Here is a 15,629-nt window from a genome sequence, read left to right on the forward strand (position 1 = left end):
GGTGCAGCTATTGCTCAGTCTGGAACGGTCATCATAGCCTCGCTACCGAAACACACATCAACCGGGAGAATCACCCAAAAAGGAAGATACAGGGCGCCCTAAGGGGATGCGTAGCTTCTGACTCGAGCAGGGCTCGCTCAGCTTCCTTCGCTTTGACGTACCCTGTCAGGGTACGGCGCGTCGGCATCACCGGTGCAGCGCTGTCAGCTGTTCCAAAGCGTCTTGAAGGTTTCGATCAAACCGTCGTGCGACAACGTAACGGACACTCAGGGCAGACGATGCGAACCGTCCTGATTGTAGGATCAGTGATGTGTATACACATTTCACAGAGGACCTCGAAGTTTCGGTGCGCCTGTCGTCGCTTCGAAGACCTACAGCGTCGGTGCCAATACGTATCAACGTGAATCCCCGAAAGCCGAAATCATAGGCAGGCTCGTGTCGGGCGCTTCATGAGGCGCTGTATGTGCGTATTCGCGCCTCAGCTCACGGGCCCAGACTCGTGGCGACTAGTTCAAATGAATCTGCGTAACAGATACGCTACGAGTTTCCAGGCGGCGCATGTGAACCGTCTTTGGCAAGAGTACATGGGAGCGCGCCGGGGTTCACAACGGTGTCTATCGTAAAGAGGCAGGAAACTTGCATTCGGCAACGTGTTGAATGCGTTGCAAGACAAGGAATGGACTTGAACGTCGCGTTGTTTGATCGTAGCGTATTGGGCTGAGCGTGCTGTAGGACGCGAAAAGCGCACCCCTGTTCACTCGACAAGAGCGTACACCGAGTGCAGGAATCTATGCTGCACGGTATCTATCGAATCGTTCAGAACGACATACGAACACCGAGAGTGGGCGTGCACTGTGAAACTGGTAGAGAGGAAAACGCTGAAACACGGCTGAATGCACTTCATGGTGTCCAGTACGCTGAGCGAACTTCACATACCGAGGCACTCGATGATCAGAGTCGTTGCTGTAGCGTACATCCAGCAGCCGTCGTAGGGAGACGCTCAAGCACATGCTGCACCGAGACTCTAATGCATCGATGAACCTACGGAAATGTCTTGCGCTTCCAGAATGTCTACCGGGTTGATGTCGAGCGAACGTTCAAGTAACTGTTTCGAACTCGGACGAGGGAACGTCTCGAAACAATGAAGCCTTTGGGTGAGAAAAAATGTGGCAAGGGTAGCTGGCATTGGATTCTCGCCTGAAGCAAGGCACTTGTATGGTACATTTCGCAAGGCAAAGTGACTGAAGCGCCCTATGTCTATATAGGTACCGGGACCAGTGTTCCTGTGTCATTGGTGAGCAGTAAAGATGATCCAGTATTCGATACTTTGAGCATACTACATTTCGATGCAGCAACATGTCCGCACTTTTGCCCTGCAACGAAACCGCACGACCGATAGGTCTCCCATCTGAAGATTCTCGTTCGAGGAAGGAACGAAAACATCGCGGATCAGGCCTTGTGATGGAAAGCATGCACTTGCACGGTAGCATTGAGAAGAACGTCCAAGAAATTGTTGGCAAGGCTCGTTCCCTTCTGCTTGAATACTCGGATACCTAACAATGCAACGGATACCTAACAATGCACCAAACTGCGACTGCTACTGCCGCTGCTGCCAAAGGACCCGATACCTACTCGCCAGTTGCTAAGCAATGAACGATGTTATAAAGCGCCATAGCAGCTAGCCTGATCTTGCACGTTACCTGCATCAAAGCGCATGACTTTGTTTGCAGTGCTCCAGCACAACAGGCGCTTGAGTACGGCAAACGCCGGAGCGACGCTCTCGAGTTCCCCGGTCAATGGCATACAGCGGGCCGTCCGGAGTCTTGTTGGCATGCATAGACCGTGTGTGAACTTTCTCATCAAAAAAGGACGAGGTGGACTCCACGCTTGAACCTCAATCTGTTTTGCTCTCTGCATATGACAGCGCTACGGAGGCACAAAACACTCGAAACGGAAAACGCCCGTGGAACGCAACACGACGCGTTTGAGGTCAGCTTGAAGGCTTTCGAACTTGTTCGTTTCGAGTCTGGGACCATGCTTGCAGCGTATCGCCACAAACCGCAGGTGCGTTTCGTTTTTCCGCAGCCTCCGCCCGGCTGCTTCAGTGACACGATTCCGGTGGTATCCACGTATACGTATCTGCTGTTTCTGCAGAGTGCTTCTCGGATTTTATACCTGACGTGTTCAAACATCACCGCATTGGACGTGTTGTCGCAGGTCGCAGTGCTCGTGGTGCATTCGCAGTCCTGGGCAACGTGCTGCATCAAGGCCTGCACCAGCGCGACCTGCTCCTGATGCAATCCAGATACAGCGTGAGCGTGGATGCGCCTCACAAAGAAAACGTCGCCTACATTGCTTGTGGATGCCGTGGCCCGCCAGGTATCGCTTGTGGCAACCACTCTCGCAGCAACACATCCCAAGACGAGTCCCTGTTCCTCGCCTGATCCTTACACTGGGCAGAGCACGCGTGCTTGTGCTGCAGGCCCAGGCGAGGCGCAAGCCAGGTAACTCGAGATTTCAGATCCTCCTGAAAGAGCTCCATGATTCGAAAATCATCATCTGAACGACTGCGACATGCTCGAAAGTCCCACTCGAGACCAAGGAAGAGTGCACAGCCGCAGGCCGCAAGCGTATGCGAAGCAACCAAGTGGTCAGGCCCCAAGGCAACTACCCAGGTGTCCGTTTCATCCTTTTTCCGCAGTATCGGCTGCGAGGTGTCAGTCTCATGATCTTGACTGGTTCCCTTGGAGAAGCAATCGGGGCGAGCCCCTTCAGGAGCCGTGTGCATTTCCTGGGACATCGATGAATATGCGGCAGCTATCCTATCGTGCCGGACAGTTTCCACGAGAAACTGCTGATCCGCGTCCGCACTATGATGCGCTACACTGCAAGGTTCATCGTGTGTGTAGGTACGAGCTGCAGGCTCAGAATCTTCGTCTTCGAACAGAGTGCGCTCGAGCGTCTCCACAAAACTCCGCATCGAAGTCAAAGCCTTCACGATCTCGACGACGTGTTCTCGAGGATCAGTCTCTACCTCAGGACCGAAAGAAACAAAAGCATATACTTGTTCGTGATCAGCAGCAAAACCTCGTTCTCGTTGTATCTTCTCGTCGGGACAAGTTGCGGTGTACACGAACAGCGTACCGCGCAGCTGCTGGCGTGGTGTGTCGCGCCAGCGCAACCACCACCATGGTTCCCGGAGGCTCTGTTGCACCTGCTCCTCTACACAATTGGACTCTAGATGATTGGCGTCATTCGTCATGCACCTCCCGTCGAGGGAACACCCCGTTCGCTCACTTCAAGCACCACGTCCGGCGCTGGGCAGTAGTGCTGTACCAGCGGCAGCGCAGAGGCGTCGAACTGGACCGCTCGCCGAACCGGGCACTTGCCCACGAAGCAACGCAGGTCAGTGGGCGTTCACAAGGCCTGGTCCAACTCGTCGATACTAGGGGCCTGTTTTGCGACCTGAAAACGTTGTTTCCTCTGCGCGAAACTCACTTTGAAGCCGTTGCGTATACGTACGCGAGAAACGTAGGGAGCACTGTCACGTCCGGTGCTAGCGCAGCTGGGATGCATGACGAGCGACAAGTTCGCTTTGCCCCGACGTCTTCTGGTCTACTGTGACTCATTGGCCCGACGGCAGCGACTCCTGGAGACGCATTCAGCGACACTGGTGCGTTTACGGGATGCGGGCTATCTGGTGCAGTTGCCGCAAGGCTGGAAACCGGAAACCACCGCTGACTCGACCTCGGGCGTTGCGAGCGGAAACGTCACCGCTTTCGCAGTGCACTCCTTCTTCGTCGAGCTGGAACGCTATCGACATCAACAGCAACCAGGTGCTGCCTGGGTCGGACATACGCTCGTCCACGCACCTCTGCTCGAGTCGACGCAAGACCTGATACGATCTTTTGCGTTTCCCGACGGCACGGTTGTCGTGGCAGATCGTCAAGTTTCGGGTCGAGGGCGGCGTGGTGCGACCTGGGACTCGCCCGGTGGAAGTCTCGCGTTTTCGTTGCAACTGGAGCTGCAGAATGGGTGCGATCAACCCGTGCAGTTCATTCAGTATATCGCTGGACTTGCGTTAGCGGAAAGCATTCCCAATGAAAGTCCCGAGGCCGAGCAGGAGGCAGCGCGAGCGTTGCATATCAAGTGGCCGAATGATCTCCTTGTGGACGGTCTGAAAGTCGCCGGTATCCTGTGTGAGTCGAGCGTGTTTCGTGATCGCTTCACCGTCTACGTTGGTATTGGCGTGAACGTTGCCAATGCTGCTCCAACTGCTGCGTTGGCGCAGTTTTCATGGGCAAGTGCTTTGACGCGAGAGCGGTTGCTTGCGCGTTTTCTGGTAAGGTTTGAACGCTTCCTGACTATATTTCTTGATAAGGGCTGGGTGGCATCGGGTCTTGGGGCTCGCTATACTGCCAGGTGGTTACATCAGCGACAGCTCGTGCTGCTCGCGGAGACGAACCAGCGCGGGCGAATCATAGGTCTGAGTCAACAGGGCTGTTTGCTCGTTGAACTGGACCCGTTGTCTGGAGAACGTGGTCGCTCTGGGGCATCTGCCATCGCTGGTCAGGCACAGTGCGAAGCAGGGACATGTTCCCAGTATATTGAAGTGGAGCCAGATGTCTCCAGTTTTGACTGGCAGCGTGGAATCGTGCAACGCAAGCAATGAACATATCGCTATTCAGGGAGATGTACGGAATACTCGGATCGCGACATTTCGCATCCCGCAATCACGAACGAATGTGATCAGTGAGTGGTCCGGAACCCCGCACTGGCACAATGGACGGTATCGGCATGGTATCTCGGAGCGTCCATGGATTCCAGGAAGAGTCGGACGGAACAGGCGCTGTTCAGCACCAGTCGCCGCTCTGAGCAAACATGCCTAGACCTCCTTTTGTGGAACAGAGCTTGCTATATGCGCTTCACCTTGACGTTTTGAAACGCATCGTCGAGGCGTTTGCATATCCTTTTATGCCTACGCGACAGCATTTGTGAGTGGCCTCGGGCCTGCTGCCACAGTTGCGACTGAACGCATACGCATGAAGCGCGTGCCCGAGTTGCCCGCAGCAACCTGTCTACCTGATGGACGACGAGGCGCGAACGTTCATGACGGGATTCGCATCGATTTCGTCACTCCAGGTGCTCTCGATATCGTTTCCCAGAGTCCATTTCAGGGAAATAATAGGTAAGAAAGAACTGGCTGCACTCATTTCAGATACAGACTTTGTCCTGTTATCGACATGTGTCGTTGCGAAGCTCTGCATCCCTCGTTTATATGGGTGTTCTCTTGATACAAACGTGTATGTCATATCCGTACCGGATGAAAATGCAATACTGAACAGTGCGCTCTGTTCTTAGCTTTCGATTGTTCACCAAACTTGTTTTAGACGTAAAGTCTTGGTATCCTGGTTCCAGTACTGCGGCATTAGGGATACATACCCCGTTTTAGAGCGAGAGGTCGTTTTCTTTCAAAATGGCTCCCGCGACGCCTTGCCGGTGGATTTCGATATATCGCCGGCATCACGACGATGCGCAACGCTCTCGACAAGGACTTGTTTACGTAACCGACATCACTATCCAGCTCAGTTGCATGAGCCCCCTGTCTTCTCCTTTGCTCGCGTTTGGCACGTTCGCGTCATACATTCTTCAAGTTTTATACATCTGTGTTGCAACGCAACCCACTGGGGCGTCCAATTGTGCCAACGGATCGATAGAGAAAAATAGGCAACGTCGTACTGTGATGACTTTTCACGGCCTCATGCCTCATGATTACCGCACTTGTCCGGTCAAATCATCGACTACTCTAGGATGACAATGCCTCCTCTGTTTCTGGCCGTCGATGCACCCGCATACGATAACTGCAAGGTACCTCTTAGGACAGGGGACCTTAGACGCATACATTCCTTCTCTTCCCAAGGAAAAGGGTCATGGACTCGAAATATATAGCCACCGGCAGCGATCGCCCTCAGAGTCAATTGCGTCAAAGCTTTGCACGAACGCAGCGTAGACGAATCGGAATGGTACGACTTGTTCTCGAGCCTGGATCTTCGTTCCCGTATCTGTTTCATTATATACGATGTCGAATTCCACATATCCTCTATCCATTAGAACAGCATGCGCTTGCGCATGCGGCAGAATGAATACTTTCCCAAAGATCGGTTCGGAAGATGCCCGTGATCGTACAGCACGGTACTCGACGCAGGAACGGATGCAGGTGTTGAAGCGAGCTTCCTGTACCCGTCAAGCGCATGTACAGAGCGATGAAGCAAGCTTTCGAGTGCCACGGGGCAGCGCACAGAGAAAAAGGAATCGGACTAGTAGTCATATATTAGAATACCTGACTGCCTTCATGAATAATGGCTGCGACATCTGCACCGATGCACGACACATTGAAGATGAACATGGCGAGCGAGGCGTCAACCACGACGTCCATATCTGCTCCAAGAGCGTCGACAACAATCGAAACGAACGAAATCTTGACTTGAACGCTGCCATCATCACGATCATCATCATCATCATCCTTCGACTCCTGATCATGGAGCTCGAGGGACACCAGAGGCCAGCATCGTGAAAGCCGGAGATACGACAGAGAAGAAAGGAGGCAGTCGTCCAAAAATCCCGATAACGCTCATGTTGACAACACTGGGAACATACGCAGAATTTCGTATGTGCATCCGAGGTATCTATCTAGAAACTCTATCCTCTCTGTCTAACTAGAATATGAAGCATCGACGTCTCATTGGAATGCAGCGCTGCCGATCCAGCGCAACCCCGAAGGACGTCGTGCGGCATACCGTCGACGCTGTTACACCGGCTTTTGCGTTGTTGCAGGCACAAGGGCACCAACACAGGCGAGCAAGCAGTTCATGATCATCATCAAGTCGTTTCTTGGGGCTTACTGCTGTCTTAAAGTGTACACACAACGTTGATCTAGAAAAGACGGAGCTTTCAGAGAGCTGCTTCCGATTTGGACACCACGGGAAGGATCGCTTTCACCGGCTACCTCATTTAGCGAGTGCTCGCTTCCATAAACCGTGCGTCGCCTTTTCATCGAGCGAGCGAACACCAAGAAGCAGCTTTTATGAAACTGAATCAAGCGCATTCGTCTCAAGCTACCATGGCAAAGCGTCGGACCAAATCCACCGGGCACAGCAGCTCGGCACCGTCCGTCGTCGTTCAGGACAACGCACTACAGCAGGACATTTTGGCCGTGATGCAAGAAATTGGCCTCGAAAATCCGGTGCAGGACATCCAAACGCCTTCAGTACCAGAAGTCTCGCCCACGAGCTCTGCTGCTGGCTCTCAGCGAAGGAAGCGCCAACGTCTCGCAGCGGAGGTCGCTGCCGGGCCCCAGAGCACCGAGGGCATGCAGCGCAGGCACCATGAACCCGCCGGAACAACCGTGGAACACGCTACATTCGAAACGCGAATACCATCGAAACCGTTCATCGCGACGCCGCGTCTGCCAGAGCTACCCGTCCCGGTGAAAGCACTGCTCCGGGACGAAGACCTTCAAGCCGAGCACTGGTATGAAGCTATCCCGGCTGCTGTGCCGCCGCTCAAGTCCTCGTGTCAACCCAAGGCATCTGAGGAAGTCGCAGCAGACATCATTCGTCGTCTGGAAGAAACCGGCCTGGAAACATTGCGTGCAGTGAGCCAACTCTATCATGAGCGGAAACAACGCCATGTACCGTCACGGACGCCGCTCAGTGGACCTGAGCTTGCATCCTTGCCGGCTCTGGGTGCTAAACAGCTGACCCTCATGGATCGCATTGCAACATTGGCTATGGATATCCGACGAGCACCGCTGTATTACCTGGATGAGCTGACGCAACTCATTGACGTGGCGACGACGACGTGCAAGAAACGGCGTAAGGAGCGATGGACGGCAATCGAAGCTCTGAAGGAGCTCTTCATCGAGCAGCTGCTTCCTCCGAGTCGGAAGCTGTGCGCTTTCCAGCAACGTGACTGGGCAACCTGGTATGCTGAGCAAGGCGCACAGGTGGTGGCGGTAGCGGTAACGAATGAGAGGACGTCACAGGCGCCACCATCAATGACGGCAACGGAACGTGCTCAGGTCTGCAGCGCGTTCCGAGTCCTCATGTTCAGTGCCTTCGAGTCCGCTGTGAAGGCCCAGTATGCGCGCTTTCTTGTCGAGGCACTCACGGATAGCGCTCAGGACCCGATAGAGTTCCTGGCGACGCGTGCACTCGGTGCCGCGTTGGACTTGCTGGTAGCTTGTCCCGAGCAAGAGCAAGCCCTGCTCGATCTGCTGGTTACCAAGCTGGGTTCACCCCATCGTGCGCTTTCCAGCAAAGCGTACCATTCTTTGGAACTCTTGATCCAAAAGCACCATCCAGCAATGCGTTTGGTTGTTGCTCGGCATATTTTGCAGCTCGGTATCGAGTCGCTTCCGAACTTGACCACGGACCGTTCCAATCGTCTGCTCTACCTCTGCGTTCGCTTCCTGGCTCATGTGATGCTCCATCGAGACCGGCCTGGTGATCGAGCGTTTGCTGCAACGCTGCTCTCCTTTTACCTGGGCACCTTTCGAATCCTCCTGGAACGGCAGCGCTTTGACAGCCGTCTCTGCACAGCGGTGCTGGAAGGTCTCCAACGGGTGCTTCCCTTCATCTCTGAAGGCATCTCCAACAACAACAACAGGGATAACTCCGATTTTGCGCAACAGCAAGAGACACTCAAGAACCAGATCGATGGGCTGTACCTGCTGGTGCACCGCGGGAACCTCGAGACCTCGATACGCTCACTGATGGTGCTTTATCGTCTCGGTGCAACGGATCGGTTTTATCGGGCACTATACGAGACGCTTGCATCACCCAGGTTATGGTATGCTGCTGGGTCTCGGATTACAGCGCTGTGTAATATCTGTTATTGGAGCATGAAAGCGGACACATGTGTCTCACGTCTGCTCGCACTGGTGAAACGTCTGTTGAGTTTGGCCCTGCAGGCACCGGCAGCGACGGCAGCAGGCATCTTGCTGATGCTCAGCGAGCTGATTTTTCGCTCAGGACAGGAAGCATTCCGTTTGGACGCGCAGAAGCAACTTTTGCGGATACGACAAGCATTAGGCGAGGGCTCGTCTGAAGAGCGCGTGGTAGCACCGCATCAGCGCACAGCGCCGAGGACGTTCGAAGCAACACCAGACCAAGTGCCGTCGACGTCGCTGGTAGTTGCGCAAACCGTGGATGCACGAGCGTCTGTTGTACGGACAGCAGCTCGACAAGAAAGCGCATCGAACTGGACGACGACGACGACAACGACAACAACAACCTACGATATGAGCAAGCGTGAGCCCAAGTTCGCGGGAGCGGAGGCAGCTGCATGGTGCGAGCTTGCGCTCCTGCGATGCCACTACCAGCCCACGGTAGCCGCTTTCGCGGAAGCACTCATTCAGGGTCAAGCGATTCACTACAAAGGGGACCCGCTCGAAGATCACGCACATGCTGCGTTTCTTGATCGCTTGGTACGCAAAAAACCCAAATCATCGCCACCGATTGCCAGAATGCATAGCGCTTTCGCGGAGCCTCGTTCATTGCCGGGAACGCCTTCTGTCTTGGATGTGGCGACGGGACGCACAAGTGCAGCACCAGCGAGCACATCGCGTGAAGGCGCTGAGGTGCGGCACTTGCACACTGCCGACGCCGAGGTCATTCCCAGCATGGACAAAGCACCTAACTTGCATGCGCTCTCTGTGCCCGCAGCTGAACGGTCGCCTCGCGGGCGAACGTCCATAATGGCGAATGGGATGCAAGGAGCTCCTCAAGAGGTCGCACATCATCTCCGTATCGATAGCCTCGAGGCGAGTCATCGAAGCACAAGCGCCGACGAGTCCTCCTTAGCGCATAGCAGTGAAGATGAAGAAGAGCAAGCCATATGGGCAGCGATGGAGGATTCACTCGCCAAACAGGGTATGCTGCTTTCGGATGACGACGACGATGACGACGACGATGACGACGACGAACTGTCATCTTCCGAGTCCGAGTCCGAGTCCGAGTCAGCGATACCACCAAGGCGTGCCGCTGCAACGCGTCCGCAGCGCACGTCACCGCATGCTGCTGCTCAAGGCACGCGAGCGCTGGGCGTTGTACCGACTACACGCAACGGGCCTCGAGGCGCCTCTGTTGCAAGCAGGAGCAAAAAGCCCAGCACCCAGCGGAAGCGTATTCGAGAGCCGGGGCGAGCCAGTCGGCGTGTTCCGGATCGATCCAAGGTACCACGTGCACGGCTGCTCTCATGAGGTAAAGTGAGGTAAAGCGCACCGTAAGAATCCTCGTGTTGCAGGAGTAGCGAAGATCACACGGCATGACCAGGCCAACACGTTTCACTGCGCACTGGTCACCGTCGTACGGTATCGCTAGCAACGCTTTCCGCGACACTTGTTTACATTCCAGAGCAGGAAAGCGTCATCGCGTTCGATGCTGGGTGCCATGACCCATCATCATCATCATGACGAGACAGCTTCCGAACAGAGAGAGCAGTCCACCAGCGGGCGCAGCCGTTGTATGCACACAGGCTTCGTCGCCAAGGCATCATAGGTAACATCGTTCGACTACGATGGTGTGTCTGCTGGTCTTGGTGCAGGTCGAGAAAGTACCGGCCCCCCGGACGGAAACACAGCGGCGCCTCTTGCGATAACCTGGTTCATTGAAAGCGTCAGCTGCGCACAAGGAATCACCAAAGGCGAGCTTGCGCGTGAGCAAGCATCCGCTGCCTGGCTTTCAAGGCCGTACTGGTGATTTCATCCACGAAAGAGTATTCCTGGTACGGAAATGCCCAGGTACAGATCGATTTCGCGATTCGACGTATGCGGGAAAGCGCAGCAGCGGTCTACGGGAATACGTCCAGTGCGCACACAAGTAGCTTCTAGGAAAGCGCTCCACGTGGGTACGTCTACCCAGAGCATATGTCAACGAAGGATCGCGAAAGGTCACCGCTTACCGCAACGATGCGCTTTGCTCGGATACTTTGGCTTGTTCATGCACACACACACACACAAACGCAGAGAAACACATCCATCTATCTATCCATCTATCTATCCATATAGCGAACACTGCATTGGGCATCCCAGCGCCCTTTCGCAGTCGACAGACCTGTCTTGGATGCGGTTCGTTACCGCAGCTGCATTCCGCGAAACTTGCACGACTTGAACAACACGCTGTGTCTAATTGCCGAGGCCGTTGCGTTGCTGAACTTGTGGCTGCTCCGTTCGTCCATCTGGAATCTCGATAAACTGCATCACATCGCCTTCACGCAGCCACATTTGGTCACAGCGGTAGTAGCCGCGGCGTTCAAACTGAATCACCGAACCCACCGAGAGCAAACGAGTATTGATATCGGCCCAGACGGGAGTGATTCGTTTGGAAACCTCGTTGGGAACGGCGTACGTGGCAAGTTCGTCGCCTTCTTCGAGTTTTTCCTTGTTCAATACGTACCCGTAACGAACGAGCTCTGCGAGAACGAGCTCCGGATCCATCGTTAACCATGTCAGTTTCTTGGTCTTCTTGAAATCCCTATCTTCGGGCATGAAACGTAGCGATAGCCGCCTAGCTGGGCGATCCACTTCCTCAACGCGAGCGTTGCCAAGATCCATGAGCGTCACGATCTCACCGATGGTGAGCGATTCAGCATCGTCGGGTTCCAGAATGATGCTAGTTCCAAGTACCAGCACCTTGGTGCCCAGCTCGGGGTTCTTCTTGTGACGTGGAACACTCCGCAGGAGTGGCTCCGAATCAGCGCGCTGGTGCCAGTCCGGCAACGACTCCAGTCCCGTGAGCGTCGCAGCCCAGTGCTCGTGACGTGCAATCGCTGTATGCCGAGGGGCTATCGGATCGATTACCCGCTTATTTGTTGTCCATATCTTGTCCCACTGCTGGAAGGTGATGTTGCGGCTGGGGCCCTGCGAAAGGATGAATGCACGGAGCGCATTGACGTGCATGCCACGCCTCAGGATGCCGCGCACCGTTGGCATACGTGGATCATCCCAACCGTCCACATAGCCGTGATCGACTAGCCAGGTTAACTTGCGTTTGCTCAATACCGTATACACGAAGCTGAGACGTGAATAGGTCCAGACTCGAGGGCAGCGTAGACCTGCCGCTTGGCACATCCAGATATATTGGGCCTCACGATCCTGGTATTCGCTGGTACGCAAGGCATGTGTGACACCCTCGAGAGAGTCCACAATCGGACATGCAAAGTCGTATGACGGATATACCCGGTACCGGGTGCCGGTCCGGTGGTGTGAAACTGCTGTTCCAGCACCGGTTTGAGCGTCGGCAGGCGCTCCGGCAATACGATAGATGACCGGGTCACGGAGTGAAGCGTTCTTTGATTGCATATCAATCTTAGCCCGGACACAACAACCGGATGCCTCTGGCAGACCCTCTTTCATAGCCTTCCACAAACGGAGGTTTTCCTCAACGCTCTGATTGCGATAGGCGCTCTCAATGCAATGCAGACGCTGTTCGCGCATGACAGCAACCTCTGTACGGTCTACGTAGGCGTTGCCGTCTCGAATAAACTTTTCGCACCACTCCAGGAGCACATCGAAGTAGTCACTCGTCCATTCGATGCGATCAGGCCGAACGTCGAGTGCTGCGCAATCAGCCAGGATGCTCTCCTCGTACTCCATTTTCTCTTTCGAGGGATTGGTATCATCGAATCGCAGGATGAGCTCACCACCGTAGATCCGTGCAAAATAGTCGTTCAGGAGCAGCGCTTTGGCATGGCCGATGTGCAGGTAACCAGATGGCTCTGGCGGAAAGCGCGTCACCACACGGCCAAACTGAGCGTCCGGCAACTGGATATCAAAAGAGGCAGCTGCTCCAACCAAACGCATCACCTGATCCCACCCGCCTACCGTCTGGGAGAGTGCATCTGCCGCTCGTTCCAGCGCAGATGCTATAAATGGCTGATTCTCCATGAAGTTCATCCATCGGGCCAGGTGAACAAACTTGGTGCGCGCTTTCCCGAGAGTGTCGGCAGGCAGAACACAGAGTTCCGCCTCTACCAGATCCATCAGGTGACCTTTGGGGTTCCCCGCTTGCTGCTCGAGCTTTGCGCGCTGCCCAGCGGTGAGCCCTCGGCGATTTCGAAGCCGTGCGAACAGGTAGAGATCAGCAACCGTTGGCTCGTAGTCTACGAGAAAACTGCGCAACACGAACCTTTCATCGAGTGCTGCTAGATACGCCTCTAGCGCAGCGCCAGCCAACGAGCCTGTGCGAGCGAGTTCCTTGATCGTACTGCGTGTTTCATCCATGCACGCTTTTACCAGTGACTCGATGACCGGTGTCCAGCCAAGCAGTGCGCGCATTGACCCGTCCATGTGAAGGATCCTGGCCAATTCCAGAGACACCTCATAGTCACCGGTAATAAAGTTTGCGTTTTGAAGCTCCGGCAGCGACACGTCTCTGGACAACGACACCGTTATGTCCACAGGCCACGCTAATTGCGCGTTTTCAACATAAGCGACGATAAGGCTTGCAGCGTGCAGCTCTCCGTTAGCCGGTAGACGCAACGACCAGTGGTCGCGTGACGTGTCATCAGTACTGGGCACCATGAATGATCTCAGCTGCAAAGCCCAGCTGAGAACGTCACCGGTTGTGGTATGGAAGCCAAGAGCTAGCGAGTTTTTCGACGCGCCGCAGCGTCGATGCTACGATCGGGATTCAAGCAGCAGTGGGCGCTTTTCGAGGAGGAGTCAGCTGATTCGTTGGTAGGAATAACGAGGATTTCTTTTGTTCTTTTTGACGGAAAGATTGTTTATAGGAATCCTTGGGAGCCCATACTGATCAGCGCACGTTAGCTTCTAGGGAAGCGCGTGGCACAGAGCTTCGTGGATACGGCACGAGACCGCTCGGGAGTAGATTTCGAAGGTTGCGTTTCATTATCAGGAATCGCAATCTAATGGAAGACAGCGCACTTTATGTATGCATGAAATAAGTTCAGTATGCAACGAATCATTGTCTTGCAACAGAGTGAGCACTGGAGGCGCCTCCCAAAGAGACCCTGGGTGCTCTGAAAGCGCTTCGACAATACGTCAGCGTTGGAAAAGACCTGATTTCGGAAACAGATAAGAGAAGCAGAACCTTCGCATATGTTTCGCAGGCCGATGATGTATCAGCGTTGGCAAAAAGACCTGATTTCGGAAACAGATAAGAGAAGCAGAACCTTCGCATATGTTTCGCAGGCCGATGATGTATCAGCGTTGGCAAAAAGACCTGATTTCGGAAACAGATAAGAGAAGCAGAACCTTCGCATATGTTTCGCAGGCCGATGATGTATCAGCGTTGGCAAAAAGACCTGATTTCGGAAACAGATAAGAGAAGCAGAACCTTCGCATATGTTTCGCAGGCCGATGATGTATCAGCGTTGGCAAAAAGACCTGATTTCGGAAACAGATAAGAGAAGCAGAACCTTCGCATATGTTTCGCAGGCCGATGATGTATCAGCGTTGGCAAAAAGACCTGATTTCGGAAACAGATAAGAGAAGCAGAACCTTCGCATATGTTTCGCAGGCCGATGATGTATCAGCGTTGGCAAAAAGACCTGATTTCGGAAACAGATAAGAGAAGCAGAACCTTCGCATATGTTTCGCAGGCGTATTGCGGTGAGCCGTTCTAGTGAGTCCACGAGCGATCATGTCTTCCAACCCGAGAATCATCTCTAGAGTCCGGATGGCTTTCTGGTGTGTGTCCTGGGTTCTCCAGTGGCACCGGAGAGCTCCCGTTCCGTCGAGGTGTCATCGTCTGGCGGTGATCACCAGCGCCCCTTGAACGTTTTCTCGCCATTAACCGACGCTCACCAGCATGTGGCTGCATTATTCGAGCTCCATGTCATACGTGAACCATGAGGTTACCTGAAAGAGCGTCTTGAAATCAGCCAGAGCTTCGTTATCAAGAAAGAGGGATACATCGACATGACCTGATGGAATGTGACAAGGTCCCGTGGGTAAACTAGGGTTTTTTATAGTTACCGAATGGTATTTGCGCATCCAAAACGCCTGGATCAGTCGCATCAGTCCTGCTGTCTCAAAGAGAGAATCGTGCCCTCGTAAAGTGCATACCTTGCACAGCCGCTGACACATGCATCAAAAGTCGCCAAGTTCTAGTCTCTGACACCGTGGTCATTGCTCTGGAAACCCCGCTACGCCCCGTGTTCCTGAGTTCAAGTCGTTCCAATAGATGCTGAGGCAGCATTGCGGACAAATCGCTTTACATGGCTATGCAGGTATGTTTATCCTGGTGTACCTTTTCCAAGAGGTGCTGAACGCGCATTTCCGAAAAATCCCTTTACACGACTCTCCAGTCATATTTATCCTGATCGTCGCCATGCATGATTGGAAGCACAGCACTCAGAGCCACATCGACATGGAAGGACGCGTAATGCTTCAGAGTAACAGCAATGCGATGCGGGGGCATGAACCAGTGCTTTGAAAAACACCCAACCTTAACACCTCTCTCAGATGAGTTGTATTTCTCCATTCCAAGGATAACCGAGAGCTTTGGGTCGCGATATGATCCCCACACTGGTGCGAGGTAGCCATACCGTTCTCGCTCTGCGAAGAAACCGGTCGTTCATGGATACAGAAATAGTATCCAATGTGT

At 54.1% G+C, this 15,629-nt stretch overlaps 4 protein-coding genes and 1 non-coding gene across 5 annotated transcripts, besides 1 other annotated feature; 3 read left to right on the forward strand and 2 right to left on the reverse strand.

Annotated features, from left to right (window-relative positions):
• Window positions 1-2,347: 2,347 nt before the first annotated feature.
• On the reverse strand, window positions 2,348-3,262 carry CYME_CMC079C (hypothetical protein; the record flags this gene model as incomplete). The annotated part of the gene is made up of 1 exon (XM_005535246.1): window positions 2,348-3,262. The coding sequence occupies one exon, from the start codon at window positions 3,260-3,262 to the stop codon at window positions 2,348-2,350; it is 915 nt and encodes a 304-aa protein (XP_005535303.1).
• A 312-nt stretch (window positions 3,263-3,574) lies between these two features.
• On the forward strand, window positions 3,575-4,672 carry CYME_CMC080C (similar to biotin holocarboxylase synthetase; the record flags this gene model as incomplete). The annotated part of the gene is made up of 1 exon (XM_005535247.1): window positions 3,575-4,672. One exon carries the CDS (start codon window positions 3,575-3,577, stop codon window positions 4,670-4,672), a length of 1,098 nt encoding a protein of 365 aa, XP_005535304.1.
• Window positions 4,673-7,078: 2,406 nt separating this feature from the next.
• Window positions 7,079-8,918: a sequence feature (possible transcribed region).
• CYME_CMC082C (CCAAT-box-binding transcription factor) lies at window positions 7,085-10,261 on the forward strand (the record flags this gene model as incomplete). Its single annotated transcript, XM_005535248.1, has 1 exon — window positions 7,085-10,261. The coding sequence occupies one exon, from the start codon at window positions 7,085-7,087 to the stop codon at window positions 10,259-10,261; it is 3,177 nt and encodes a 1,058-aa protein (XP_005535305.1).
• Window positions 10,262-11,185: 924 nt separating this feature from the next.
• On the reverse strand, window positions 11,186-13,582 carry CYME_CMC083C (glutamate--tRNA ligase, cytoplasmic; the record flags this gene model as incomplete). Its single annotated transcript, XM_005535249.1, has 1 exon — window positions 11,186-13,582. The coding sequence occupies one exon, from the start codon at window positions 13,580-13,582 to the stop codon at window positions 11,186-11,188; it is 2,397 nt and encodes a 798-aa protein (XP_005535306.1).
• A 67-nt stretch (window positions 13,583-13,649) lies between these two features.
• CYME_CMC084T lies at window positions 13,650-14,983 on the forward strand. Its single transcript, XR_002461216.1, has one exon. It is a non-coding gene; the product is annotated as a hypothetical transcript (transcript).
• The last annotated feature ends 646 nt before the right edge of the window (window positions 14,984-15,629 follow it).

The sequence above is a fragment of the Cyanidioschyzon merolae genome, chromosome 3, assembly GCF_000091205.1.
Source record: "Cyanidioschyzon merolae strain 10D DNA, chromosome 3, complete genome".
In the NCBI taxonomy this organism is placed as follows: Eukaryota; Rhodophyta; class Bangiophyceae; order Cyanidiales; family Cyanidiaceae; genus Cyanidioschyzon; species Cyanidioschyzon merolae.